This window comes from Microcaecilia unicolor, chromosome 1 (genome assembly GCF_901765095.1).
Source record: "Microcaecilia unicolor chromosome 1, aMicUni1.1, whole genome shotgun sequence".
Lineage (NCBI taxonomy): Eukaryota > Metazoa > Chordata > Amphibia > Gymnophiona > Siphonopidae > Microcaecilia > Microcaecilia unicolor.
In genome coordinates, this window is record NC_044031.1 from 193,174,505 (window position 1) to 193,201,672 (window position 27,168).

At 43.2% G+C, this 27,168-nt stretch overlaps 1 protein-coding gene across 6 annotated transcripts in view; it reads right to left on the bottom strand.

Moving 5' to 3' along the window:
- The window catches only part of UBP1 (upstream binding protein 1), a 330,162-nt gene that overhangs the window by 265,061 nt on the left and 37,933 nt on the right, over positions 1 to 27,168 (bottom strand). For 4 of the 6 annotated variants that reach the window (XR_003942186.1, XR_003942191.1, XM_030203410.1 and 1 more), the window contains exon 2: positions 14,783 to 14,887. Coding sequence is in view for 4 of the 6 variants with exons in the window: in XM_030203410.1 (XP_030059270.1) it covers positions 14,783 to 14,887 (105 nt within the window). In the remaining 2 variants the exon portion in view is untranslated. Of the gene's footprint in view, positions 1 to 14,782; positions 14,888 to 14,974; positions 15,007 to 27,168 lie in introns of those variants that run through there. The other 2 variants (XM_030203427.1, XM_030203418.1) reach the window with 2 other exon arrangements.

The window sequence follows — 27,168 nt, forward strand, 5'->3', positions numbered from 1 at the left end:
CTTTAGCAGTAGATTTCCCCCAAGTCCATTTTAATAATGGTTTATGGACTTTTCCCTTCGGAAACCATCCAAACCTTTTTTTAAACCCCGCTAACTGCTTTTAGTACAATCTCTGGCAACGAATTCCAGAATTTAATTACACATTGAGTGAAGAAATGTTTTCTCCAATTCGTTTTAAATTTACTACTTTGTAGCTTCATCGCATGCCCCCTAGTCCTAGTATTGTTGGAAAGAGTAAACAAGCGATTCACGTCTACCCATTCCACTCCACTCATTTTATAGACCTCTTTCATATCTCCCCTCAGCCATCTTTTCTCCAAGCTTAAGAGCCCTAGCCGCTTTAGCCTTTCCTCATAGGGAAGTCGTCCGATCTCCTTTATCAATTTTGTTGCCCTTCTCTTTACCTTTACTAGTTCTACTATATCTTTTTTGAGATGCAGCGACCAGAATTGGACCCAGTATACGAGGTGTGGTTGCACCATGGAGCGATACAAAGGCATCATATTATCACGTCCTCATTTTTGTTTTCCATTCCTAATAATACCTAACATTCTATTTGCTTTCTTAGCTGCCACCGCACACTGAGCAGAGGGTTTCAACGTATCATCAACGAAGAAGATGAAGCCTAGATCACTTTCCTGGTAACTCCTAATGTGGAACCTTGCATTACGTAACTATAATTCGGGTTCCTCTTTCCCACATGCATCACTTTGTACGTGATCACATTAAATGTCATCTGCCATTTAGATGCCCAGTCTCCCTGTTTCATAAGGTCCTCTTGTAAGTTTTCACAATCCTCTTGCAATTTAACAACTTTGTGTCGTCACCAAATTTAATTACCTCACTAGTTACTCCCGTCTCTAGACCATTTGTACATATGTTAAAAAGCAGCAGTCCCAGCACCGACCCCTGGGGAATCCCACTATCTACCTTTCTTCATTGAGAATACTATCCATTTAACCCTACTCTCCGTTTTCTTTTAACCAGCTTTTAATCCACAATAGGACACTACCTCCTATCCCATGACTCTCCAGTTTCCTCTGGAGTCTTTTATGAGGTACTTTGTCAAACGCCTTTTAAAAATCAAGATACACAATATCAACCAGCTCACCTTTATCCACATTTGTTCACCCCTTCAAAGAAACGTAATAGATTGGTGAGGCAAGATTTCCCTTCGCTAAATCCATATTCTCCGTAACTTTGTTCTTTATAATAGTCTCTACCATTTTGCCCGGCACCAACATTAGGCTCACTGGTCTCTAATTTCCTGGATCTCCTCTAGAAAAAAATCGGTGTTACATTGGCCACCCTTCAAACTTCAGGAACCATGCTTGATTTTAAAAATAAATTACATATTACCTACAATAGTTCCGCAAGTTCATTTTTCAATGCTTACAGTACTCTGGGATGAATACCATCCGGTCCAGATTTGCTACTCTTCAATTTGTGCCATTACATCCTACTACTACTACTACTATTTAGCATTTCTATAGCGCTACAAGGCATACGCAGCACTGCACAAACATAGAAGAAAGACAGTCCCTGCTCAAAGAGCTTACAATCTAATAGACAAAAAATAAAGTAAGCAAATCAAATCAATTAATGTGAACGGGAAGGAAGAGAGGATGGTAGGTGGAGGCGAGTGGTTACGAGTCAAAAGCAATGTTAAAGAGGTGGGCTTTCAGTCTAGATTTAAAGGTGGCCAAGGATGGGGCAAGACGTAGGGGCTCAGGAAGTTTATTCCAGGCGTAGGGGTGCAGCGAGACAGAAGGCGCGAAGTCTGGAGTTGGCAGTAGTGGAGAAGGGAACAGATAAGAAGGATTTATCCATGGAGCGGAGTGCACGGGAAGGGGTGTAGGGAAGGACGAGTGTGGAGAGATACTGGGGAGCAGCAGAGTGAGTACATTTATAGGTTAGTAGAAGAAGTTTGAACAGGATGCGAAAACGGATAGGGAGCCAGGATTATAGAGATTTCGTTTAGTTTCTCTGACTCATCACTTTTGAATACCATTTCTGTCACTGGTATTTCTCCCAAATCTTTCTCGGTGTAAACCAAAGCAAAGAATTCATTTAATCTCTCCGCTATAGCTTTGTCTTCCCTGAGTGCCCCTTTTACCCCTCAGTCATCTAGCAGTCCAACCGATTCTTTTGCCGGCTTCTTGCTTTTAATCAGGGGCATAGCTGCTATGGGGCCACGGGGGCCTGGGCCACCATAAATTTAGCCCTGGACCCCCCTACCGACGCCCCTCTCAACCCCCCCGCCAACCCGCCGTCGCCATCTGTACCTTTGCTGGCTTCTGTTTCTGTGAGTCTGACGTCCTGCACGTTGTACTTGCAGCAGGAGTCAGACTCAGAAGAAACCAAACACAGGAAGAAGATGTTCAGCTGGTGGGGGGTTGGGCCCCCCACCAGCAAAGGTACAGACGGCGACAGATGGCGGGTCGGGGGGGGTCAAACTTGTTGGAGGTGGTGCTGGCGGTGGCAAGGGGTGTCGGCAGTGGTGGCACCGGGGGGGGGGGCTAAAATGTGCCCCCTCACCTCGGCTCTGCCCCCCCCCCTACCGCTGAAGTCCAGATACGCCCCTACTTTTAATATACCTAAAAAATATTTTAATATATGTTTTTGCCTCCAACGCAATCTTTTTTTCAAAGTCCCTCTTTGCCTTCCTTATCAGCACTTTGCATTTGACTCGACATTCCTTATGCTGTTTCTTATTATTTTCAGTCGGCTCCTTCTTCCATTTTCTAAAGGATTTTCTTTTAGCTCTAATAGCTTCTTTCACCTCACTTTTTAACCATGCCGGCTGTCGTTTGGTCTTCCTTCCTCCTTTTTTAATGCATGGAATATATTTTGCCTGGGCTTCCAGGATGGCATTTTTTAACAGCATCTATGCTGTTTTTTTTCACCATTCTTCTCATTTTATCATAGTATCCTTTTTGATTTCCTGTGTGTACTTACTTATTAAGATCACTATTATCAAGCGGCCCCAGAACCATTACCTCCTGCACCAGATCATGCGCTCCACTAAGGATTATAATTTTTCCTTCTCTTGTTTGCTTCTTGTACCAGCTGCTCCATAAAACAGTCCTTGATTTCATCAAGTAATGTTACCTCCCTAACATGCCCTGATGTTGCATTTACCCAGTCAATATCGGGGTAATTGAAATCACCCATTATTATTGTGTTGCCCAGTTTGTTAGTCTTCCTAATTTCTGATAACATTTCTACATCCGTCTGTTCATCCCTGGTCAGGTGGAGGGTAGTACACTCCTATCACTATCCTTTTCCCCTTTACACACAGAATTTAAATCCATAAGGATTCTAAGATGTGTTTTGTTTCCTGCAGAATTTTCAGACTGTTTGATTCAAGGCCCTCCTTAACATACAAAGCTACCCCTCCACCAATTTGATTCACCCTATCACTAAGATTATAATTTGTACCATGGTTTGACAGTGTCCCACTGGTTATCCTCCTTCCACCAGGTCTCAGAGATGCCTATTATATCTAATTTTTCATTTAGAGCAATATATTCTAACTCTCCCTTCTTATTTCTTAGGCTTCTGGCATTCACATATAGACATTTCAAACTATGTTTGTTGTTCTTATTTACATCTTGCTCAGTAGCTGACAGTGTGAATTTGCAATCTTTTGTCTGCTTTTTATTTAAGGACACCTGATCTACTATGGTCTCTTGCAACCTCGCTATCAGGATACCCTATCTACCCTGTTTTGGTGATATCTTTTATGTTTCAACTATTTTTATTGTAAAATAAATGCATAACAAAGACACATTTGTAGGTACAATTGCAGTCTGTGCAACCCAAGAGTTCAATAAGTCATGTATCTCCAGAATATATGCCCATAGCAATCCACTCTCCCATAAACATAACTAAAGCGCCCTCTCCTGAGTGGAGCCCTACTTGATTTTAATAACCCAAGATAAACCCCCATCCTAAAAGTTCCCGCCCCCCCCTGAGAGAAAGAAAAAAAGGGGGGCAGCAACCCAATGCCTACCCCTGTCTAAATCCCCACCCCCCACAACACTAAACCTGCTACATACAGATTCTACTACTGTCCCCAACCGGACCATTACCTGTAAGTTCTTAAAGCTCTCCTATCTTAATGGGAACTAAACTAAAACGCAAATAAAATATCATCCAATCCCAACCCCCCACCCACCTAACCCCCTCCCTACTCAAGGGGTGCACCCTCTTTATAATCAAACTGTCCAAAATGCTCAGTCCATTGAGAACTAGACTCCTGCCCCGTTGAAATAGTATGTCCAAATAGGTACCCCAAATTTTCAAAAAAACGGGATTTGCGTTTGTAGGAACCCCTGGACTCTTTTGCCTGCCAGGACATCAGCTGGTGCACAAGGTTACGCCAATGCCAATATTCAGGCGAGTTCTCTGAAGCCCAAGACCGCAATACACATTTCCTCGCCAGCAGACACAATTTGTGAAACAATAGGGTGCCCTCTACCCATGACCCCCATCAAGCACCATTTGAATTGGGGTCCCCACAATTCTCCGTGAGAACAAGGATAGGTATTCCACCACTCATTGCCAGAAACGTCGAACTACCCCACAGGACCAAGAAGCATGAAAAAAAGTATTATCTAACAATTTGCACTTTGGACAAAGAGGAGACCCGGTGCCCCCCAGCATTAAACAATTGAACCTGAGCAAAATAAGCTCTGTGTATTACTTGAAAAGCACACTCTTGATACCCAGCACTGCTGACAAGACTCGGGATGCCCTTGATGTGTGCCAATATATCCCAAGAAGCCAAATTCACCCCCAAATCTCGCTCCCACCTAGCTCTGATCTGTTCTAAACCCTCAAACCTCCAATAGCACCACAATGTTTTGTGAATGCCCGATACGATGGGAGCACTGTCCGAAAGCTCCTCAAAAAAATGATCTAATTTTTTCTCCTTATTTGAGACGCAAAGCTTCCCCATTTAATGATCTAAGGTAATGTTGTAGTTGGCAGTACGCAAACAGGTCTCCCCATTGTGTAGCTTCTGGGTTCCTCAACTGATCCAATGGGCGTAGCCCTCCTTCTGCCCACAATACCGCTTCCAAGCAGTCCGCCCCCAGTTCCTCCCACTGTACAAAAGCTGGATTATCTAAACCTGGCAAAAAGGCTGGATTGCCCCTAATAGTCAAAAGCTCTGTAACCTTTGGGTTTCCACCCAGACAAATTCCCAGTAACCGCTAGGCCTCTCTCAAAGGACCCAAGAGAACACTACATCTCAAGTGACCGGGAATTAGGGATCTGTCTACCTACAATAGAGAAATTAGTTTGAATGGTGCAAAAAAGGGTACCTCCGAAACCAGGAGCGTGTAATGGCTCGAGGAAAATAACCAGTCTCAGACATATATTAGAAGGCAAGCGAGATTATAAAGTTTCAAATTGGGTAGACCCAGCCCCCTTTCAGCCCATTCCCCCAGTGAAAATTGACGTCTCACCTTTGCTTTTTTCTTCGCCCAACAGAAACCGGTGACCAATTGATAAAATCGTCTAATGTCTTTTCTCAACAGCCGCAAAGGCAGGGTCTGCATCAGGTATAACCATCTAGGGAGTATCACCATTCTGATCAGACATATACGCCCAATCAACAGTACTGGCAGTGCCTGCCGTTTCTCCAGTTGCTGTTCAGTCTGGGCCAACATTTGTTTAATATTAAGATAATACAAATCTCCCACCTTTGGTGTGAGGAGAACTCCCAAGTACCTAAATAAGTGTTCCGCCCATTGGAGGGGAAACCTCTCCTGCCAAGAGACCGACCTCCGGGGGGGGGGGGGGGGGGGGAGGCCAAAGCTTCAGATTTATCTAGGTTCAAACGAAAACCTGCAAAATCACCAAACTCCGCAAAATTCTCTAGCAAAGCTTGCAATTAATCTCGAGGGTCCGTAAGCATTACCAGGAGATCATCAGCAAATGCAGCCAATTTAAAACTGTCCCTCCATATCCTAACCCCATGTATTGCAGGATTCAAGTAGATATCCCTTATCAAAGGGTCAAGATACAGGACAAATAGTAATGGCGATAAAGGGCATCCCTGATGAGTCCCATGGCTGATCTCAAATTCATCTGTTGCCTGACCGTTTACCATAACCCTAGCTCATGGAGAAGTATACAGAATCCTGACAGCTGCCATAAACCAACCCTCAAAGCCATAGGCCTTCAGGGCTGCAAACAAGTAATCCCACTGAACGCGATCAAAAGCCTTCTCGACATCAAAACTAACAATTAAAGGTGGCTCCCGAGATTTACCCACACATTCTAAAGAGGCCAGTATACGCCTAAGATTTTTTGCTACGGTTCGACCTTGAACGAATCCCACCTATGCATCATAAGTGAGTTTTGGCAAGAACCGGCCCATTCTATTAGCCAGGATTTTTGCAAAAAGTTTTACTTCAGTATTCAAAAGGGAAATGGGTCTATATGACTCTGGTAAAGTTGAATCACGGTTTGGTTTTGGGAGCACAATAAACTGGGCTAGGTTCAGCTGGCCTGGAAGCGCACCTGCCTCAACCCAAGCATTAAACACCTGCGTTAGAGATGGAATAATTGCCTCTCCCAAGATCTTGTAGAATTCAGCTTGGAAGCCATACGGCCCCGGGGCCTTGCCTAGTTGACTGCGACCTATCGCCCAACTAATTTCGTCAGGGCTGATAGAAGCATTCAAAGCATCCCGTTCTGCTCAAGTCAGCCTTGGAATCTCCAGTCCATCCAGGTATAGATTACCCGGAAGCCGTCCGACTCCTCAGTTCTGTATACATTTTGATAAAAGGTCTTAAAGGTATCCCGGATTCCCATATCAGTATGAAGCATTCTCCCAGATCGATCACTTATGGAGACAATAATTCTAGATGCCTGCTTCCACGCTATCAGCCTAGCTAACAGCTTGCCTCCTTTGTTGCCGTATTTATATAATTGATATTTATAATAGGTCTGTGATTTAACTGCTCTCTCATGTAGTAAGGAATTAAGGGCAGTCTGTACCGATAGCAGCTCCTGTTTCATGCGGGCACTCGATTATTCGCTGAACCGCCTTCTAAGACCCACTTGTTTCTCCAGTCTCAGTATTTCCCTGTCCCTAGCGTTCTTAAAGTGGCTGGAGTAGCTTATAATCTCTCCTCTCAACACCGCTTTCACTGCCTCCCAAAAGAGAATGGTGTCTGGCGTTGTCCGCTCATTAAAATGCTTATATTCTTTATTTTTTTGTTACATTTGTACCCCGCGCTTTCCCACTCATGGCAGGCTCAATGCGGCTTACATATTGTATACAGGTACTTATTTGTACCTGGGGCAATGGAGGGTTAAGTGACTTGCCCCAAGTCACAAGGAGCTGCTTGTGCCTGAAGTGGGAATCAAACTCAGTTCCCCAGGACCAAAGTTCACCACCCTAACCACTAGGCCACTCTAACACTATTCTGTCCAACGTGCTATTAAACTTTCCCGAAATTTCTTGTCACGGTAAAGAAAGCCAGGAAAGGACCACGACCTAGACGTCTCCTTCTAACCAACCCCCTGGGTGCCAAAGCAACCAAACCGCGGCATGATCTGAGATTACGTAGGGGCCAATCTGAGCGTCCCCTATTTCCACAAAAAGTGAACGAGAAACCAGCAAATAGTCTATTCGGGATTGCGTGCCATGCGCCCTCGACAGATGTGTGTAATCTCTGGTTCCCAGGTGTAAAACACGCCACACATCTAGAAGGTCCAAAAGGGAGCAAAAATTCGGTAGGCCTCTTGCTGACCAGGTCTTTGTCATGGGAGGCGGGTGAGATTTATCAAGCTGAGGGTGTCCCAAGTCATGTTAAAGCCCCCCCACACACACAATTAGGAGCACAGAAGTCTCCCCCACCAAAATTTCTTCTAGTCGCTTATAAAAATTATTGTCCAGTTGATTGGGGGCACAGATACTACCCAATAGAGCTTCTTGCCTAGCTATTACGGCCTTACAAAAAATAAAACCGCTCTCGGGATCTTTGACAATATTGCTTAATTGAGTTTTCAAACCCTTCCTGATAAGGATGGCCACACCCCCTTTCTTACCCACTGCAGGAAAGGCCACACACTCCCCTACCCACCATTTCACTAATTTGTCATGTTCAACGCCTGAAAGATGTGTTTCTTGCAGAAAAGCTATGTCCGCCTGAATGCGCTGTAAGTATTGCAAAATCTTTAATCGCTTTATGGGAGAATGAATACCTCCCACATTCCAAGTAACTATCTTGACCATATTAAGGGACATGTTGGCGCCTAATCTGCCAAAGGAAACATCAAAGGAGAGAGGCCCTCCCAGCCTGCAGCCACTCCCCAACATGCACCCAGCTCCCCCAAATAGAACACACAAAGGCATCTTTAGCGTTTCATGGGGCCTCTTAATAGTACTGTGATTTGCACCCCCCTTGAGTACCACCCCCTACTAACATTCCCTCTCGGATCCCTTCCCTCCCTCACAACCCTCCCCCTAACTGTGCCCTCTTACCCCCCCCCCCCCCAATTCTAGATGATAGTTCCCTAAGGAACAGGTCACATTCAACACCCCCCTTCACATTCCTTTAACAATAAACAGTTACAGATCCAAAATTACGAACCCTTGAACTTGCCTACCCTGACAAACCCACTCAGTCTCCTCAGGCATATTCACAAAACCCCCTAAACCAGACACACCAGCCATATGTTTATTCATGACTCTCAGGTAAATAAATAATTATATATAAGACAAAAAAAAAAAAACTCTTATAGCCGCATTCTCTCCCCCATCACCCTCCTTTCCATTGCCGCAAGCACAATCCAACAAGACAGGCACATAGTATCCCCTTTCATTAATGAAATTGCCCCTTAGTCACACACACCCAGCTCCTGTAACCCTACCAATCCTCCAGCCCAGCTCCCTCCAAATTACTTAAGAGAGTTCGATTGTTGGGGGGCATACCGCTCCCACTCATTAAAGTGACAGTCCATGGTGCAGTAGTGTGGCAGTCTCTATTTACCTACCAAACAAAAAGCACGTCCAAATCTGTATGCAGGCCACTTGAATAGCTTCTTAGGCCTTGTTTTGTCACTGATCCAAATGGGGCGGGAAATCCCAGTCTCTAGTTTGTTCATGCTCTCAAAGCCACCCCCGACCTCGTTTATGGCACATTCATTCATAACCCAATGCACTCACACCATATAGTAAAAAAAAACAAACAAAAAAAACACACACATTTTCCTTTCACACCTGCCTGGGTTGAGTTACATTACAACCCTCAAACTCTGCTCTATAAAGCAGCACATCCAACACTGTTAGTATATCCATAGGTAAGATTAATCCACAGTTCCTCTCGAATCACTCGGCTTCGTGCTCTCCATGGAGACACGTAGAGCTCAGCCAGTTCATAAACACCTGTGCTTCTTCCACCGATGTATAGGTGCTTGTAGTAGCCTGGTAAGTAATCCTCAGTTTAGCCGGAGCCAGGCTGTCTAAGTCCCACTCGGTGCGCCCTTTCTATCTGCAGTGAACCCAGCGAGGCTGGGAGCGCCAGTTCTTTCATTAGCCAGGGTTCCAAAAAAGTTCTCAGATCTCTGTCTCCCAACTCCTCCAGTAAGCCCAACAAATCACAAGTTGTTGCGCCTGGATCTATTCTCCAGGTCCTTGAGTTTCTCAGTGTACGAGTCCAGCAACTTTTGTAATTTAGCTTGCCCCTTCTCCACAGTAGTAACTCGGTCTTCCAATTCCCCTGTGCGCTGCTGAAAACCCGCCAAGTCCTGACTTAACTGTTCTACATTGTTTTGGAGTCGCTCCAACTTGGAATCCAAGGAGCTTAATTTTTTGTCCAAGATCAACTCCATTGCACTAGTCACTTCGGTTACAATCTCCACTGCCCATGCTGATCCCACCGAAGAATTCGCGGGTCTAGCTGGAGCCGCCATCTTGTCTTCGAGCAGCCGATTCTTTTCTTTTCTCACGGATTTTACTGCCATTCTTCTCTGTTGGCCTCTCAATTACAGGTCTCAAGCTGTGCCACTACGCCGGTATGGAACCAGGGTAAATCGTCAATTTTGGAAGGGTTTTCACACGGGATTTGTGACGAGGTTGCGGGATCAGAGCAGTTAGCGACTGCTCCCATTCATAGCGTCATGTGACCTCTTTGGTGATATCTTTTAAAGATACCTTGTTCCGAACCATGTGCTTCTGAATGACTATTGGCCTTCCCCCAGATTCTAGTTTAAAAGCTGCTGTATCTCCTTTTTAAATGCAGATGCCAGCAGCCTGGTCCCTCCCTGGTTAAGCTGGAGCCCATCCTTCCAGAATAGGCTCCCCCTTCCTCAGAATGTTGCCCAGTTCCTTACAAATCTAAAACCCTCCGCTTCGCCTCATCCACACATTGAGACTCTGGAGCTCTGCATGTCTCTTGGGCCTTGTGTGTGGAACGGGTATCACTTTGGAATATGCTACCCTGAGGTTCTAGATTTGTGCTTTCTACCTAAGAGCCTAAATTTGTCTTCCAGAACCTCTCTCCCCCATTTTCCTACGTCATTGGTTCCCACACGTACCAAGACAGCCAGCTCCTCCCCAGCACTATCTAGGTGACGCGTGAAGTCTGCCATCTTTGCACCAAACAAGTGACCAGTTGATCCTCACGTCCACCAGCCACCCAGCTATCTACATGCCTAATCGAATCACCAACTACAACAGACCTCCTAACCCTAGTCCTAGACCAGAAAATATTTGAATGAAAACAAGAGAAACAAACCACTCAGAAAGCCAAGTATGGATGCTTACAGTGCATGTCACCTATACAGGTATATCAGACAATGAATATATGTGACACAGGCCACTAGATAGGCGAAATGTAATAGAACCGTAGAACCTGACACACATTGCTTGCCACCTTGGGCTGATAGCTTGTGTGTACATACCTTGCAGGTTTATATAATTGCTGCAACACCTCATTGCCTTTCTTTGGCACTTCTCAGGATTGGTGAGGGCATATCCTGCACTGTGACATCTTTATTCAAGCTCACAAGAACATCACTCTTCAAACAGCATGATTTTCACACAGCACCCCTGAGCCTATTTTTTTCAAACTAAACGTTGCTAAAGATTTTCTCTCATGTTGAGTGTCTATAGGAAAATACAGCTCTCAATCTACTGGATAGCTAACCCAGAGAGTCACTTCTAAAGACAGCATTCCTTTAATACCTATATTACAGCCCAAGCAGAAAGCAACAACCTGGTGTCAAAAGTTAACAGTAAAATTTCAGCCATGTGCACGCTCTCAAGTAAAATACTTTTTAAAAGATTGTAGAGATTTAAAATAATTCTCTGCAAGGGAAACGCTGTAAGTTGTTTTTTCTTTAACCTATGATTAGAATTCAGGGAGTGTCTTTCCCATTTTCCATTCTTGTTCTATACTTATAAACAAGTTTTATGAAGTGAAAGTTTATTACATGAGTGCTGGGATATTTTTGAATTGTTTAAGCTGTAATAGGAATACCCATCACACCTAAGCTTCCCAGTAAGTAGTTTTATCTTACAGAATCTCTTATTTTCCCAGTTAAAAAAAAAAAAAAAAAAAAAGTTAAACTCTCTCCTTGTTGACAACCTTGTATCTTTTACATGTATATTAGTTAAAACAAGCTAAAATTTAAAAAGTGACGAGCTCAGAGACCCCAAAAAGTTATCATCTCACTGGTCCATGATATCTACAAAATTCAAAAGGATTAATGCCCCATCTTTAGGAGACTCATAGCCACCTCCATAAACATTAGGGGCTAGATGAACAAAACTTTACGAGCCAGCAACGTGGGTTTTAAACTGGTTCTAGCCAGTTTAACGTGCAAGTAGTAAACCAGGACATGCACAAAAGGGCATTGTCCTGTCACGGTAGCAGCTAACGAAAATGGAATGCAGATGAGCAAATTAGTATTATAATATTAAACCTTGGAGCTGGGACCCGTTCACCACCAAGCCCCCCCACCCCATCTTCCCCCCTTTTCCCTTCACCGTAATAACTTTCTTGAAACCATTGTTGGGAAAACTTAGGCCGCAGCTTACTTTATTAACAATTCAAATTAGTTAACTTGTACAACTTATCATCCCCCCCTCACCCGAGCTACGTGGGTCCGGCCATGCCATAAGCCTGGACCCCCCCCCCCCCCCAATCCGCCGATCGCCCTGTCAGCAAATCGGCACTCTCGTCTAAGCCCCGCCCTCGCAGCAGGGGCCGACTCTGTGTGGACCTCCACACTTGTCTCCCGGGTCACCCGACCCGCCTTTCATGCTCCGGCTCAGCCCCCCCATGAGCCATGTCTTTTGTAGCTCGGGTTTTCGTTCTTTATTTTTACCGCTGCGACATCACCTGCTCAACCTGAAAAACACAAAAAACACACACATCCTCCTACAGCACATCCCCTCCCCCCTGTCACCTGAGGGCGGGTGGGTGGGAAACAGCCTCCGCGGATCACCAGCACCCTGGTATCCGACGTCTCCCTCCTCCCTTTAAGTCCTCGCCCAGCCCCGCCCCCTTCCACCTTCCCAGCCAATCAGCAGCCTGCCCTGCCCCAGAACCAGAGTGCATTGTTTGCCCTAGCCAATCTGAGCTGGCTGCTCTCCTGCATGACCCCTCTCCCTCCCAGCATGCCCATCGCTGGCTCGAACGGGCCCAGCGAGACCAGCTCTCGGGCCTCTCATTATAATTCATATTATGAGATGCACTACTGTTTTCCGATCCCCTTACCGTGGAAAGCCTAACGGGAGGTCTGCACCTCTCTTTGGGGCTGCTGTGAGGGAATCGGAAGGAAAAAAAGAGAAACCCTGCAAGTAGGGTCTGCTCTCTCTGCTTTCATGTGCAGCGATCCGCCTGTTTCCTTGACATCTCTCTCTCTCTGCAATCAGCTCACTTTCTCTCGCACATGGGATTCCTGGGACGTTGCAGCTGGAGGCGAGGGATCTCATGCCCACGCTCCAACCCCAGGGGAGTCTTGGAGTGTGGACGGGGAGGGCAGGGGTAATATGAGGGATGGTGACAGTCTGGATCCAAAGCAAAGACTTATATACTATATAAGTCCATTAGCTACTATATAATATATAGTAGCATACATTTTGAAGATGGCAACTGCTGAGGCATGAGAGCATGGGGATTTCGCCTCTGTTATCCTGGGACCCAGACCTCTGGGGTAAGTTGGGGCTTACAGTGGGGGAGAGGGAGTTGGCTGTAAGGTAGTTCATCCAGGATGCAGGCAGGTTGCGGGGGTTGCCAATGTAGGGAAGGAGCATGTCAAAGCAGTCTAAGGGTACCACATTCTTTTCAGCCGGCCCTGGCACAGGGGGTAGAAGGTTGATCCCCTCTTTTCTTGAAAAAGAGCTTATTTTTCTCCCTCCCTTTACCCCCCCCCCCCCTTTAAGTAGGAAAGGAAGGCAGTGTGTGCTAGCTGATTCTCTTATCCCTTCCTCATCGCCAGCTGAAGCTCCTCAAGAGGGCTAATGGATGATTGTGAGGCCCCCCCCCCACCCCCACGGCCTCTCAGCCAATCACAGTGCGTTTAGCTGACACCAGTGACAGCTAAACGCGCTGTGACTGGTTGAGAGAGGCCTGGAGGGGTATAATCGCACTCTCTTGGGAAAGGACTGCTCGTCAGGGACGTCTTTTTTGTTTGTTTTTTGAGGGGAGGATGTCCATAAAGGACATCCTTGGCATGCAGAGCAGCCAGCATAACGCTTGGCTGCTCTGTGCATGCTCAGCTGGCCGACTAGCTTGGAAAGAAATCGCATGCAAATGAGCTAGCAGCTCATTTGCATGCAATTTCCTTGATGCATGCCCGTTTCTTTCTTACCGATTCGCCAAGGAATCGGTAAGGGATGGGCTTTAACGGTTTTGTTAGTGCATCTACCCCTAGGTCAAAAGAGATGCGCTGGCCGCCTTTTGGAAACAGGCTGCAGTTCTGTTCATGCACAAAAAAAGAAAAAAAATTTAGTGCTAATCAGGTGGTTTGTTAGGGTGCATCAAACCAGGCCTTACATTATATAAAAAAAAGGTGGGGCATGGAGGAATATTTATTCATGTTCAAATAAGATAACAAGTGGACAAAATAGTAAACATACAACAGTGCAGTAAATTATGTGTGAATGCCACATTAATATACAGAGACCATTTTTCAAAGTTATTGGGGGATGCCTTAAATTATCCTTTCTTGTATAAAGTAGAAGGAGTTTGCATAAAATTAGAAGTGCTTAAGTACCCGCTGCAGTTAGAGCTGTTACCTTGTATAATAAACATGCAGTTGAGTATAGTAAGGATGATCCATAAAAAGCAACAAGACACTACAGGGCTTCTGAAAAAGTGCTAACTACAGGACTTAGTTTATTACCTTACGTTTTCCACCACTTAGTTTCATGGACTCTGGACAGCCTTACTTGTCCTCGTGGTTGTGTTTCAGGGCAACCTGCCCAGTTTCTGAAAACACCCCAGTAATTTAGTAAAGACGTTTCGCAGTAAGGTAGCAAGACCTTACAGCTGTCGAAAGCCACACTTTTAATGGCGTAGCGCTCTTTTGCTAATCGTAACGTGTTGTTTGAAACTAAACACGTACCCGAAGCAGACACACGTGTGATAGTAGCTCAAAGAGCCTACAAAACGTTGAACAGAAAGCAGAAGAATAACAAAAAGCAATAAGCTAAGTGATCCACATTGATCACCACGATCCTTTATTAGCAATCAGCCATACAGTCATGTCCCAAAAGACAGAAAAAGTCATCAAGCCAGCACTGTCTTACCGAAGGTAGCTGTTACTGTTTGCATATTGATGGGGATAATGTTCAGGCTGTGAGTGCCAAAACAACATTTTAGGGTGCGATCCGCTGTGCTCCAGAAAATGGTCACTATGAGAAGAGAAAAAAAAATGTATGTGTTTAGAAAGAGTCATAGAAAATGCGTGCCAAAAAAAGCCAAACCCTACAAGCTGATACCTGCGACACTAACCAACAACACTAACTACTACCACCCAGCCTCACTCCCGCCTGCGCACCTGCTTTTATAATTACCCTTTTGTGACGTCACAGAGCGAAGCCGGAGCAGCTGGTGCCCCACGTGCAGCCAGCCCAGAACTTGCCCGGTGACTCTTCTATTACATAGGAGAAAGCAGCGGTACTTGGACTCTCGTTAAAGCATGTAGATGTAGTCCCACTGTTTAACATGTTTCTTCTTCACTAAAAGTAAATGGGAGTAGAGTACGCCCCCATTTATTTTCATACTAGCATAAAGAGAACTAAAGTAACTGTGAGCGTGTGGCTGTCATCGGAACCCTTGTCATTTGCATAGCCTGAGCGACGTTTGCCTCCTCTTCACCTTTTGCCCCAGGCAACTCTGCCTCTTTCTTTTCTGCATATACATATAATCGAAGCAAAAGGTCACATTGTGAATACAAGGGAGTTATAATCGATGTTTTCTAGTACTGGAGCAAGCTTAACATGAAGTTAATACCGAGGTCAGAATAGAAAATATGATACAATTCTATTGGACTAAATACATTTTTCCAATTAGCTTTATCAATAGAAATTAAACAAAATAAAACATGGAAAAGAAAATAAGAGGATACCTTTTTTTATTGGACATAACTTAATACATTTCTTGATTAGCTTTGGTTGCCCTTCTTCGTCAGATCGGAAATAAGCAAATGTGTTTCCGATCTGACGAAGAAGGGCAACCTTCGAAAGCTAATCAAGAAATGTATTAAGTTACTCCCAATAAAAAAGGTATCATCTTATTTTCTTTTCCATGTTTTATTTTGTTTGATTTCTATTGATAACCTTTAAGAGTGGACTAACACGGCTACCACACCTCTCCAATTAGCTTTGAAAGGCCAAAACCTCCTTCCTCAGGTCAGGAGAGTATACTGCTGTTAAGATATCCCGCCATGACTTGAGAAAGGTGGTTTTGGACTCTGAAAATTAGTCAAAAAGGTGGGAAAGAGGTGGGAAAATGTAGGATACAAATGCAACAAATCAATTAAGATTAGTCCATTTTAAAGATAATCTCTTATATCACAACAAATTGGACGCTGCTGACAATAATCCACATCAACTTTTCAAAATTGTTTATGATCTGGTGTCCAGTCATAGTCCAATTTCTTGATAGTTTGACATCATCTGGATTTTCAGACTTTTTGAACAGAAAGGTAGCTGATTTGGCTGCTAATACTGCTTCTAAGGTGGAAGAGTCATTTATTCTGATTGATATGTTGCATCAAGATGTTTGTGATGAGTCAACTGGGGAGGTTTTTTTTTTTTTAATCAGAATTTGCCCCTGCTGTAGCCAAACATCTTCTTAGCCTGATTTCCTCAGCCATAGCTTTAGATAGGATCCATTTTTCAGTTTTATCGTAAATGCATAAAAACAATGCATTTTGGCCATTAGTTATATATTTGGTTAACTGTTCTCTTTGTTTGGGTAAGATTCCTCATAAAGAGGTGTTATTACTCCTGAAAAAGGGGGGAACAAAGCTGAGGATGGGTATTCTAGCTTTTGTCACATTTCTAATTTATTGTTATTGGCTAAGGTGCTTGAGAGGGATAGTCCATGAACAACTGACTGATTTTATTGAGACAAAAAATAATTACTACACCAAAAGCAGTCAGTTGGGTTTTTTTTTGTTACATTTGTACCCTGCGCTTTCCCACTCATGGCAGGCTCAATGCAGCTTACATGAGACAATGGAGGGTTAAGTGACTTGCCCAGAGTCACAAGGAGCTGCCTGTGCCTGAAGTGGGAATAGACATCATCTCAGTACTGAGTCCTTTTTGCGCTCAACAGTGGATGATGTGCTAGTGATGGGAGGGATCAAGGTTATGATACCTTGTGGCTTCAGCTTGATTTGAACTTTGCATTTGATACCATTTGCCTTGAAAAATTGCTGCATTTAAGTGATTTGAGTTATATTTTAATAACCATTCTCAGGTTGTTTGCTATAATCAGACCTTATGTCCCCCCTAAGGAACTGAGAAGTGTCCCTCAGGTTTCCTTGCTTTCATCTGTGCTTTCAAGTTATACCTTGCACCATTGGTAGAGCTTTTGGACAGCTGGAATTATAAATTTAATTTTTTTTTACAGATGATATTCAACTTGTACAAGATAATCAGTCTCAAGTGATCACCGATTTCAGTTGTAAATTGGTAATGTTGGAAAACTGGTTGAGAAACCATGAGTTGATTCTAAATGCTGATAAATCTGTTGCTATGTGGCTATCTCAGTAAAATCACTATTGTTGAAATATGTACCTGCAACTTGCTTATTAGCTGGTTGCCCAAGTTATATAATGAAGGAACTACCTGAATGGTTTATTGAATGTTTCACTCAACATCTAGCTTTCATGTTTTCCAGTGGTTACTTCCCTGCCAATAAAGGTAACATAATACTTACCCAAATTCCTACAATTAAGAGGAGTCAAGTCTCTAATTACAGACCAGTTGCTTCAATCCTGCTATTGACCAAGACTATGGAGGGTTTGGTAGCTCAACAGCTAATGGAATATTTGTTGCATTTCTCAATCCTTCATGTCTTGTTCCATTCCCTCACTACACCTAACTCTGACACACTATCATTCCTTTTTAGATTTTTCTTCTCTTTTTGTTTCTTTTCTGTCTCTCCATCAACTCAAATTTCACCCTCTTTCACCCTTCTCCTCCTTTTTACTTTTCAGCTACCTATCAAATTTCCATCTTCTTCTCTCACCCACTAGCTCTCTCCCATTTCTCATCTCACTCCTCCCCCCAGCCCTCCATTCCGTTTCACCTTTAATCTACTCTCAACTACTCCCTCCACCTTTCTAGCCCAGCAGCTGCTCCCTCTTTCTTCCATCTCCACTCTCATAGCATAGCATCCCCCTGTCCCTTCTCTCTTCCCTCCTGCTCTTTTCCCCATGGTCCAGCATGTATCTCTCTCTAATCCCTTACTCCCATTGTCCAGCATCCCTCCATCACTTCCTTCTGCTCCTGGATCCAACATTTCCTTCTTTCTCTCCTGTTATCTCTTAATTTCTCTAATCTACCCCATGTCTAAAATCTCTCCCTTTCTCCCATTGTCCACCATCTCTCTGTCTCTCTCTTCCTCCCTTGTACCTGGGGTCCAGCATTTCTCTCCTCCCTCCATGCAGCATTCTGTCCCTTCTTCTGACATGTCCAACATTTCTGCCTCCCACTGTGTATTTCTCTTTCTCTCCCCTTGTGCCCCGAGTTCAACATCTCTCTCTCTCTCTCTTCCCCCTCCACCATGCAGCATCTCTCCCTTCTTCCCCTCCACCATCATGTCCAACATTTATCCCTCTCCATGCACCATCTCCCCTCCCCCCTATGTCCATCATTTCTCCCTCTATCACCCCTCTCCATGCAGCATCTTCCTCCTTCCACACCCATATGCAAGCTTTCCCCCATTCTTGCCCCTCTCCACCCCACTACTGCATCTCTCCCTCCACCTTTCCAGCCCATGTCCAACAGTTTTCCCTCTCCCCCCCCCCCCCCCCACAATGTAGCATCTTTCCTTCCCTCCCCCACCCCACCCACAACTCTTCCTATTGTGCCATCAATGGGTCTCTGGCAGCAGTTCCTACACGCTGCCTGCCGCTAACCCAGAAGCCTTCCCTCTGCTGATTTAAAATTTTTTGTCTATAAGGTCCTTCACAAATCCTGGAGGAGTGGCAACATAATCAATGCAGGAAAATGTCTAATACATTTTACAGGTTTTAAACACACTATTTCTTCACAAGGTACTTTCATATCCCTGAGCAAATGAGTCTAGAATAATTGTTATTTTGTAATTATCTGATGTAGAAGTACCTACAACTCCATGCATTTCTTATATCTCAGTGAGAAAGATTTAACACAGTAACATGAGTATTAGTATACCTCACTGGCTTTCGCCAAAGCTAATTTGCATATTTTTGACAGGTAGTCAGGCCCATTTCCTTTTGTGTCAGACAATCAGAATTGAGGATCCTCCCCAGCCATGCTAATTTCCCCACCCTGCCCCCTTTGATGTCTGCCGAATGTGACATTATAGCCCAGCCAATGCCTCCATCTTTTTGCATTACCCAACCTCACCCCAAACCCTAGTCCTTTTGCATAACCCTATCCCAAACCTGACCCCTTTCAGTGACATCACAGGAAGTGACAAATCAACCCAGGCAACGTCCCTTGTTCAAGATGGCAGCAACCACTGGACGTCTGAACATCACGTTCTGTTTCCTATTTCTCACCACCTTGGATGAGTCATGTGACAGAAAGTGATGTCACCCCCTCTGACACCACCCACTGTAGTCCTGAAAAAGCGTGTGCAGTTTGTTTTATCCCTGTCCTTAAACCATGTATTTTTTTTGTTTTATTTTATTCTGCTCACACCTGCTTTTTTCAGCCCTCTGTTTTTAGAAAACATGGCAACAGGCAGAAGTCAGTTACAACTAAAATGTTCACTCCACAGACACAAGGGCATCACATTCCTTTCAGAAAAAAATCAGCAGACATGAAGCTGATATCTCTCAAATATTGCTAGCTGTTTGAAACTCTTTTTCTGAATGGTCCGGAACTAGCATCTAAAAGGCTTTTTGTTTTAACAAAACACTGAACAACCATGCCCAAAAAGCTGTTTGATTTTAAGACAGCAAGCCCTAAAGTGTGTTTATTTATGGTGCATACTGATAACTAACGTAATACTGGGGTATCACGCTCTTCTGGTTTCAAATGTATATGTTCTAATACTCTATTCGGAAACCGCTGTCTCTGCTATTTTTTCGGTTTTTTTATTATGCAGTTCCCCATGTGCCTAATAAGAACATGTGGTACTTAAGTAATGCCACACTGGGAAAAGACCAAGGGTCCATCGAGCCCAGCATCCTGTCCATGACAGCGGCCAATCCAGGCCAAGGGCACCTGGCAAGCTTCGCAAATGTAGAAACATTCTATACATTTTATTCCTGGAATTGTGGATTTTTCCCAAGGATGCCACTTGGCTCTGTAGTGTTAAATGTCGGTCTATTGTCACGCCAAGGATTTTCAGGCTGTCTGCGATAGGAAGGGTGTGATCTGGGGTGTTGATACTTTTGGGGTTGTCCACACTGTGTTGGGGTGAAAGGAGGAGACAATGTGTTTTTTCTTTATTGAGTTTTAGTTGAAATGCATTTGCCCATCAGTCCATGATGTTCAAGCTAAGAGTGATTTCATTGGTGATTTCTGTCAATTTGGCTTTGTATGGAATGTATACTATGACATCATCTGCATATATGAAAGGGTTGAGGCCTTGGTTAGATAAGGTTGTGGCTAGCGGGGTCATCCTTAGGTTGAAGAGGATCGGTGATAGCGGTGATCCTTGTGGTACTCCACAGTCTGCTTTCCACGGTGATGATATGCTTGTGTTTGATTTTACTTGGTATGTTCTTGTAGTTAGGAAGCCCTTAATCCAGCTAAGTATGTTTCCACCAATCCCGAACTTATCTAGTAGTTTTATTAATATATTATGGTTTACCATGTCGAATGCACTGGACATGTCGAATTGGAGGAGAAGGATATTTTTGCCTATTGCTATCTCCTGTTTAAATTTGGTTAGGAGAGTGAGTAGTACTGTTTCAGTGCTGTGGAGGGGGCGGAATCCTGACTGTGATTCGCGTAGTATTGAGAATTTGTTTATATAATCTGTAAGTTGTTTGCTTACCATGCTTTCCATCAATTTGACTACCAACAGGATCGATGCTACTGGGCAGTAGTGATTTTGTTTGTTTTTTTCTTGGTCATTAAATGCCCTTGTGGCAAGCTATATGTGTGATGCATTACCAGACAGATACAAGTTTGTTTGACTGAACATAAAAGTAGATTGCACACCAAGACAAAGTTACATTCACCTCAGGGTGTCTAAGTGTTAGATTCTATCCCCGGGATTCTATATGTCATGCCTTAATTTCCACGCAGAAATCGAAGCATATTCTATAACAGTACACATAACTTAATTGGTTAACTAGCTCATCAGCGTTGTCAATTGGATGTTAACAAGCAGTTATCAGTACTAGTTGGCATTAAGATTTACACACACAACTTACTAAGTGTATTCTGTAACGTGGCACACTTAAATTCTAAGTTGCATAGTTGAAAAGGGGGAATGGCCATGGGAGGGGTGTGGGCATTTCTAAAATATATGCGCATTGTTATAGAATACACCCACTCTGTGCCTAATATAGGCATCAGGATTTATGCCAAATAGAACATGGTGTAAATGGCTGTGACTAAAGTTGGTCACGTGGAGAGGCACTCGACATATTCTAAATACCGTGTGGAAATTTAAGCCTATTGTATAAAATATAGGCATGCTTTAAAGAATATGCCTAGGTGTATTTTTTCCACGCGGGATTTTCAGGCGCCATATATAGAATGTAGCCCTGTATGTGTGAATTTACTATATGAGGGCATTTTACAAATAATTAATTTATTTTGCACACACTTGGTTATAGTTTGCCATCACTGCATTAGCTTCTACACTGATTTGTTATATTGTAAGCAATTATTTTGACAAATGTGCAAAAGAAAGGGTGTTCAGGACATCAATATGGGCTTACATGCAGACTCAATGAAAGCTAATAACCACAAGCTTTATGGATATGAAAGTGAACATGAACGGTATGTGCACTCTGGACTGTACGTACAAATGCAACAAAGTCTGGACTTTTACATTGGAAAGACTTGTCTGTGGAAAATGCTCAGAACAAAACAAAAAAATCCTGAAATTAACCCACTCTAATGATATTTTAACAGAATATAGAAATGCTTTTCAGGGTTTAGGGCAGTTTTCAGGAGATCATAGAATCAAAGTGGGATGAAACAGTAATTCCCATTGCGCATGCCCCCACAAAGTTTCAGTGGCACCAAGAGACTGACTTTCCTCTCATCCTACTTTGTACTTATGCTTGAGAATTTGTCTTTGTCCTTTTGTAATTATATGCCTCTCTCAGTCCTGTTTTACCAGCCATCCTGTCTCTCTTATTTCCATCAAAACCTCTGGAGATCTTTTACTAAGTTGCGCTCACGTTTTTAGCGCGTGCTAAACCTGTGCGTGTGCTAAACGTTAGAGATGCCCATAGGAATGCATTGGTGTCTCTAACATTCAATTCCTTATGGGTGTCCTCTCATTTGCTGCATGGGAATCGCTAGCACAGCTTAGTAGAAGCACCCTCTGAGACTCAACTTATTTCTCAGTATCTTAGTCACCTCCCAAAGATAAAAATCTAGGAAATCTCAGAGTAATGAATGCAACCTGTAAAAGACATTCATGTGTTTGAGGATTTATTCTCTCTCACTATTAAGTATAGTTGCACTCCAGTTCATACAGGTGCCAATGATCAGAAGCCCCGTGCCATTCCAAACAGCGCTCTAAAAATAGCACAACAACAGTGCGTGGCTATAATGCCTCTATGATCAATGCAAATTTATGTGCGCTATTAGCTCTGATCATAGGGGTACTTCTGCAGAAGGATTGTGCCTTGGCATGCGCCCAAGGCACAATCCTCCCGCAGAAGTTGTTTGACAGGTCCAGGATTTTCTCATAGAAAGATTTGCACTGTTCGTTACTTGTGCAAATTCCCCGACACTCATTCACACTTTGGTGATAAACTGTCATATTTTAATTCTCTTCACATTGATAAAAACTTTGCCCTTAATTGCTTTCAACTAATCCAAAACACTAACGGGCTCATTTTCAAAGCACTTAGCCTCCCAAAGTTCCATAGAAACCTATGGAACTTAGCCTCCCAAAGTGCTTTGAAAATATGCCTCTATGGGTTCCTTTTACTAAGGTGCGCTGAAAAATGGCCTGCAGTAGTGTAGACGTGTTTTTTTTGGTGCACGCAGAATCATTTTTCAGCGCACCTGTAAAAAAAAAAGCCCTTTTAAAATTTTTGCTGAAAATGGATGTGTGGCAAAATTAAAATTGTCACGTGTCCATTTTGGGTCTGAGACCTTACCACCAGGCATTGACCTAGCAGTAAAGTCTCACATGATAACTGGGCAGTAATGACCCGTGTGCGTCAAATGCCACTTGGCGCACATAGCTGACACGCGCCAGAAAATACAAAATATTTTCAGACGTGCGCAGCGGACTTGCGCCAAAAATGAAATTACTGCAAGGGCCACACGGTAGCCAGGTGGTAACTTGGAATTGGAGTGCGTTGGGCGCGCATAGGCACTTACGCAGCTTAGTAAAAGGGCCCATAAGGTAAAAATGCTCTAAGTAGCCAAGAAATGTTACTTTTCTCCTCCTAGAACTACAATGGCTACCTATCTTTTTCAGAGCTAAAATCATTATATTACTCACACATGGGGCTCTACACACTAATTTTCCTTTTACAATGTAGATGTAAGCGGGGAAACAATATTCAAATACCACTGAATTACTACTGGAAAAGGTGTAAGCAATCCAAGATTCCTTCTCCTTCCCATCCCCTCTGTAAAACTAAAGAAAGAAACAAACAAACAGCAGGCCATGTACTTAACCTGCTCAGTGCTTCAGCTAATGAACCCATTGGACAAAATCCAAGGCCTCTGTCACAGTCAAAAATGTTGTAACATTTAATTTAATTTAAATACCTATAATCTGCTTTTTAATTCTTTGGAATGTTCAAAACAGAGTACAAAATTAATAAAATATACACTATTGCACATAACAGCTGCGTGGCAATGCCGACACAGCCCATTCATTTATGGGCTGTGTCAGCATTTATTTATTTGGATTTTGCTCACACCTCTTTTAGCAGTAGCTCAAGGTGAGTTACATTCAGGTACATCAGGCATTTCTCTGTCCCTGGAGGGCTCACAATCTAAGTTTGTACCTGAGGCAATGGAGGGTTAAGTGACTTGCCCAAGATCACAAGGAGCAGCAGTGGGTTGAACCGGCCACCCCTGGATGTCAAGACTGGTGCTCTAACCATTAGGCTACTCCTCCACATAGGAGTCGACTCTGTGGGTGCTGTGGGTGCTTGAGCACCCCCAATATTGAGAAAATTCCTTGTATGTGTCTAGGGAGGGGTTATTTCCACTGGGCTTAGCACCCCCAATAATTTTGAAAAGTTGGCTCCTATGCACATTAGCACCCAGCAGTCACTAGCATGGCTTAGTAAACAAGATAATGAAAGGTTATATAAGCTTTTATCTTAAAATTCTGTGGCAAACTATTCCATAATGTAGGTGCACCTCCTGAAAAAAAGTTTTGACTAAACAGTACATCCCAGAGTATGGTATGGTAAAACACTCAGCTTGACTAGATCTGAGAATCTGTGATGGCCGGTATTTGGTCAAAAACTTTTTTTTTATGTAAGTTAAAATAGCTCAAACAATTAATGGTTCAATATAAATTTGTTGTGTCATGAAGGTATCAATGCAAGGAGGTGAATAGCAGTTATGTATCACACACAAATGTCAGCCACCAAACTCCATCAGCAACCTCTCACACTCCTCATCTAGCCTAACCAAAACTGCAGCCTCTTTTAACTTACCAAATGACATTAGATCACAAGTAATACACTTGCACAATAAATAAGGCCTCTCATACAGAGTCAAACACCAACAAAATAAACAGTTCAAGCATAGAGGAATCTCTCTTTGGTTGGAGGAGCTAAAAAAAAAAACAAGCTCTGGCCGTGCACCAGTTGCTGGTGCTGTTTTGGGTAAAATATTGAACGGGCTATAGTCCCAAATGCCCACCTCATTCTACAGCCCAAAATGTTGTAATCACATAGATTCTGAGCACATCAGATTAAGCCCCAAAAGTAAATGGAAACCTAAACAAAAAGATAATGAAAAACAGAATGCACCAAAACAAATAAAGAAAACACAAAAACAAAGTATCCAAGATAATAACAACAACTGGTTTACCACTTCTTACCATTAAGAAACACTACTAATTTCGTTAGAAACAATTCTTCAACAGGGAACCTCCAATTAGGCACCCTGGTAACACAGGGTGAAAGCATATTCAACATGGAACATTTGGGTGCCTTGCTGAATTTTAGTGTATATATGGGCACCCCTCCCCCCTATTTACTCCTGCCATAAGCCCGGCATAAATGGGGTTACTTACATGTAGCAGGCATGTGGGCAACTTATGAGTATGTGCTATGCCATTTGCGTGCATATTTTAGAATACAAATTAGGCACACAAATGATATTTTCAGGGTGAGTGTACACTTAGGACTACAAAGCCATGCTAGTGATTCCTGTGCGAAAAATGAGAGGAAGCACATTTAATTCCTATGACCATTCTCTCATTTGCCGTACAGGAATCGCTAGTGCAGCTTTGTAAAAGAAGCTCTTAGGTACTTAAATGTCGGTACTGTACAATTAGGGACACAGCTGCCATGTAAATGTAAGCATCTTGTTATAGAGCTGCCTTCAAAACATTTTATTAACACACATCCCAACTTAAATAATTTCAATAGTGGGGGGGTCATTAAAAAATGTGCCATATATCACCCAGCACTAAAAACAATCATCACAACACAATATCGTATAACATCTTCTGGACCTCAGTGGCAATTTTTTTTTTCACATGGACCACTCCAATCTGCGGTTTGCCTGCTTCCTCATTGGTTACTGTTTATTGATTACCATTTATAACTCCTTCATTGTAATATCAAACATTTAAAAAAAATTGTTCTCTCTCCTAAATTTTATATATAAGCTCAACGCTTAAAACATTTTATTGACATATGAAGAAGAATATTCAACATAGTAAATATCTACACCAGAGGCAAATTCTTAACAAAGTCACATCCCAAATTAATATATTAACATAAATGTTTTAACCAGTTATTCTGTACCTCTGTTTTATGCCCAAGTCCATCTTCCCCCTTTCCACCTCCTACATATCCCATATCTGAATTAACACTCAAAACTAACCGCTCTACCCATTTAACCCCCATTCCTTTATCCTAGATCCACCCTCTTCCCTCTCCAAGCTATATAGGGCACACGTAGTTTCAAACAACAGTGCAATGACCACATGGCACATATATTCAGCACCACTGATTATACATGTAAAAACACTTAAAGTTAAATACTACAGCTGCCAACCATTTAATGATAGAATGATGCTGGTGCTTAATTTCATGCTATCCTTTCCATCTCATATTTTCATTTTCAAATAGATTCAAAGCAAATTATATTAGCAGCAAATGCTAAAAAATATAATTCAGCACCTAGACACATAATGCAAGCAGAATACAATTAAAAATCAAAATAGCATCTTACCTCTTAAATATCAATATCACCCTCTTGAAGATTTCGAAGGGGCAGTAGAAAGGGAATCCAGAAAATGACATAATAGGGAGTAAAGCTTAGCCAGCTGATGCTCCCCAACTGAAGCACAGTACAGATCTGATAAAGGAAGTAGTGGAGAAGTGGCCCCCAAGTAGTGGAGCAGTCTTTCTTCTCCCAGTGCTGTAGGTGAAGCCTTGAGTCCTCAGTGGGTCAATAGAAAAAGTGCATGGAAGAGGCATCATAGCAGATGGGGCTTAACCTGCCTGTGCTTTCCAGCTGGAATAGGGCTGTAAGACCGAGTCCATGAGTAGCAAATGGTTGAGTTGTTTTCCTTCTCCCACTACTGCAGATTGGTTGTACTGTGAGGTATCTCGAAATTAGAATTCAAAAACATTGATGATGACTGCAGAAAAAGATCTCACTGCCTGACACATCAGCCTGTCCATACCAAGTCTCAGCTTTACATCCCCATCCTCTGTGCTGTCTCAGGCTTTCTTGAATTCAGACACTGTACTTATCTCCACCAGTAACCACGGAGATGTTAACTCTGAGGTCACAATGCTCATTATGAAACATTACAAATGGGACATAAAACACTTTCTTCCTTTCCTGCAGTGATTGGGGGAGGGAGTGATAGCACATAAGAGGCTACTAAAAAGAGTTGGGTGGCGGGTGCAGTATGACAAGGCAGCAAGTAATCATGAGTGGGGCACAGAGAATACATTACCAAGAGTTGGTGAGGGGAAAAGAGTGTGTAGGGAAGGGACAAGGAGACAGTGTAAGACTATGTATTTGGTGGGGACAGTTAGGAGAGAGTATGTATGTACCTGAGAGAGAGGGGAGAGCAAAGATGGAAACTACGGAGAAAACAATGGTAGACA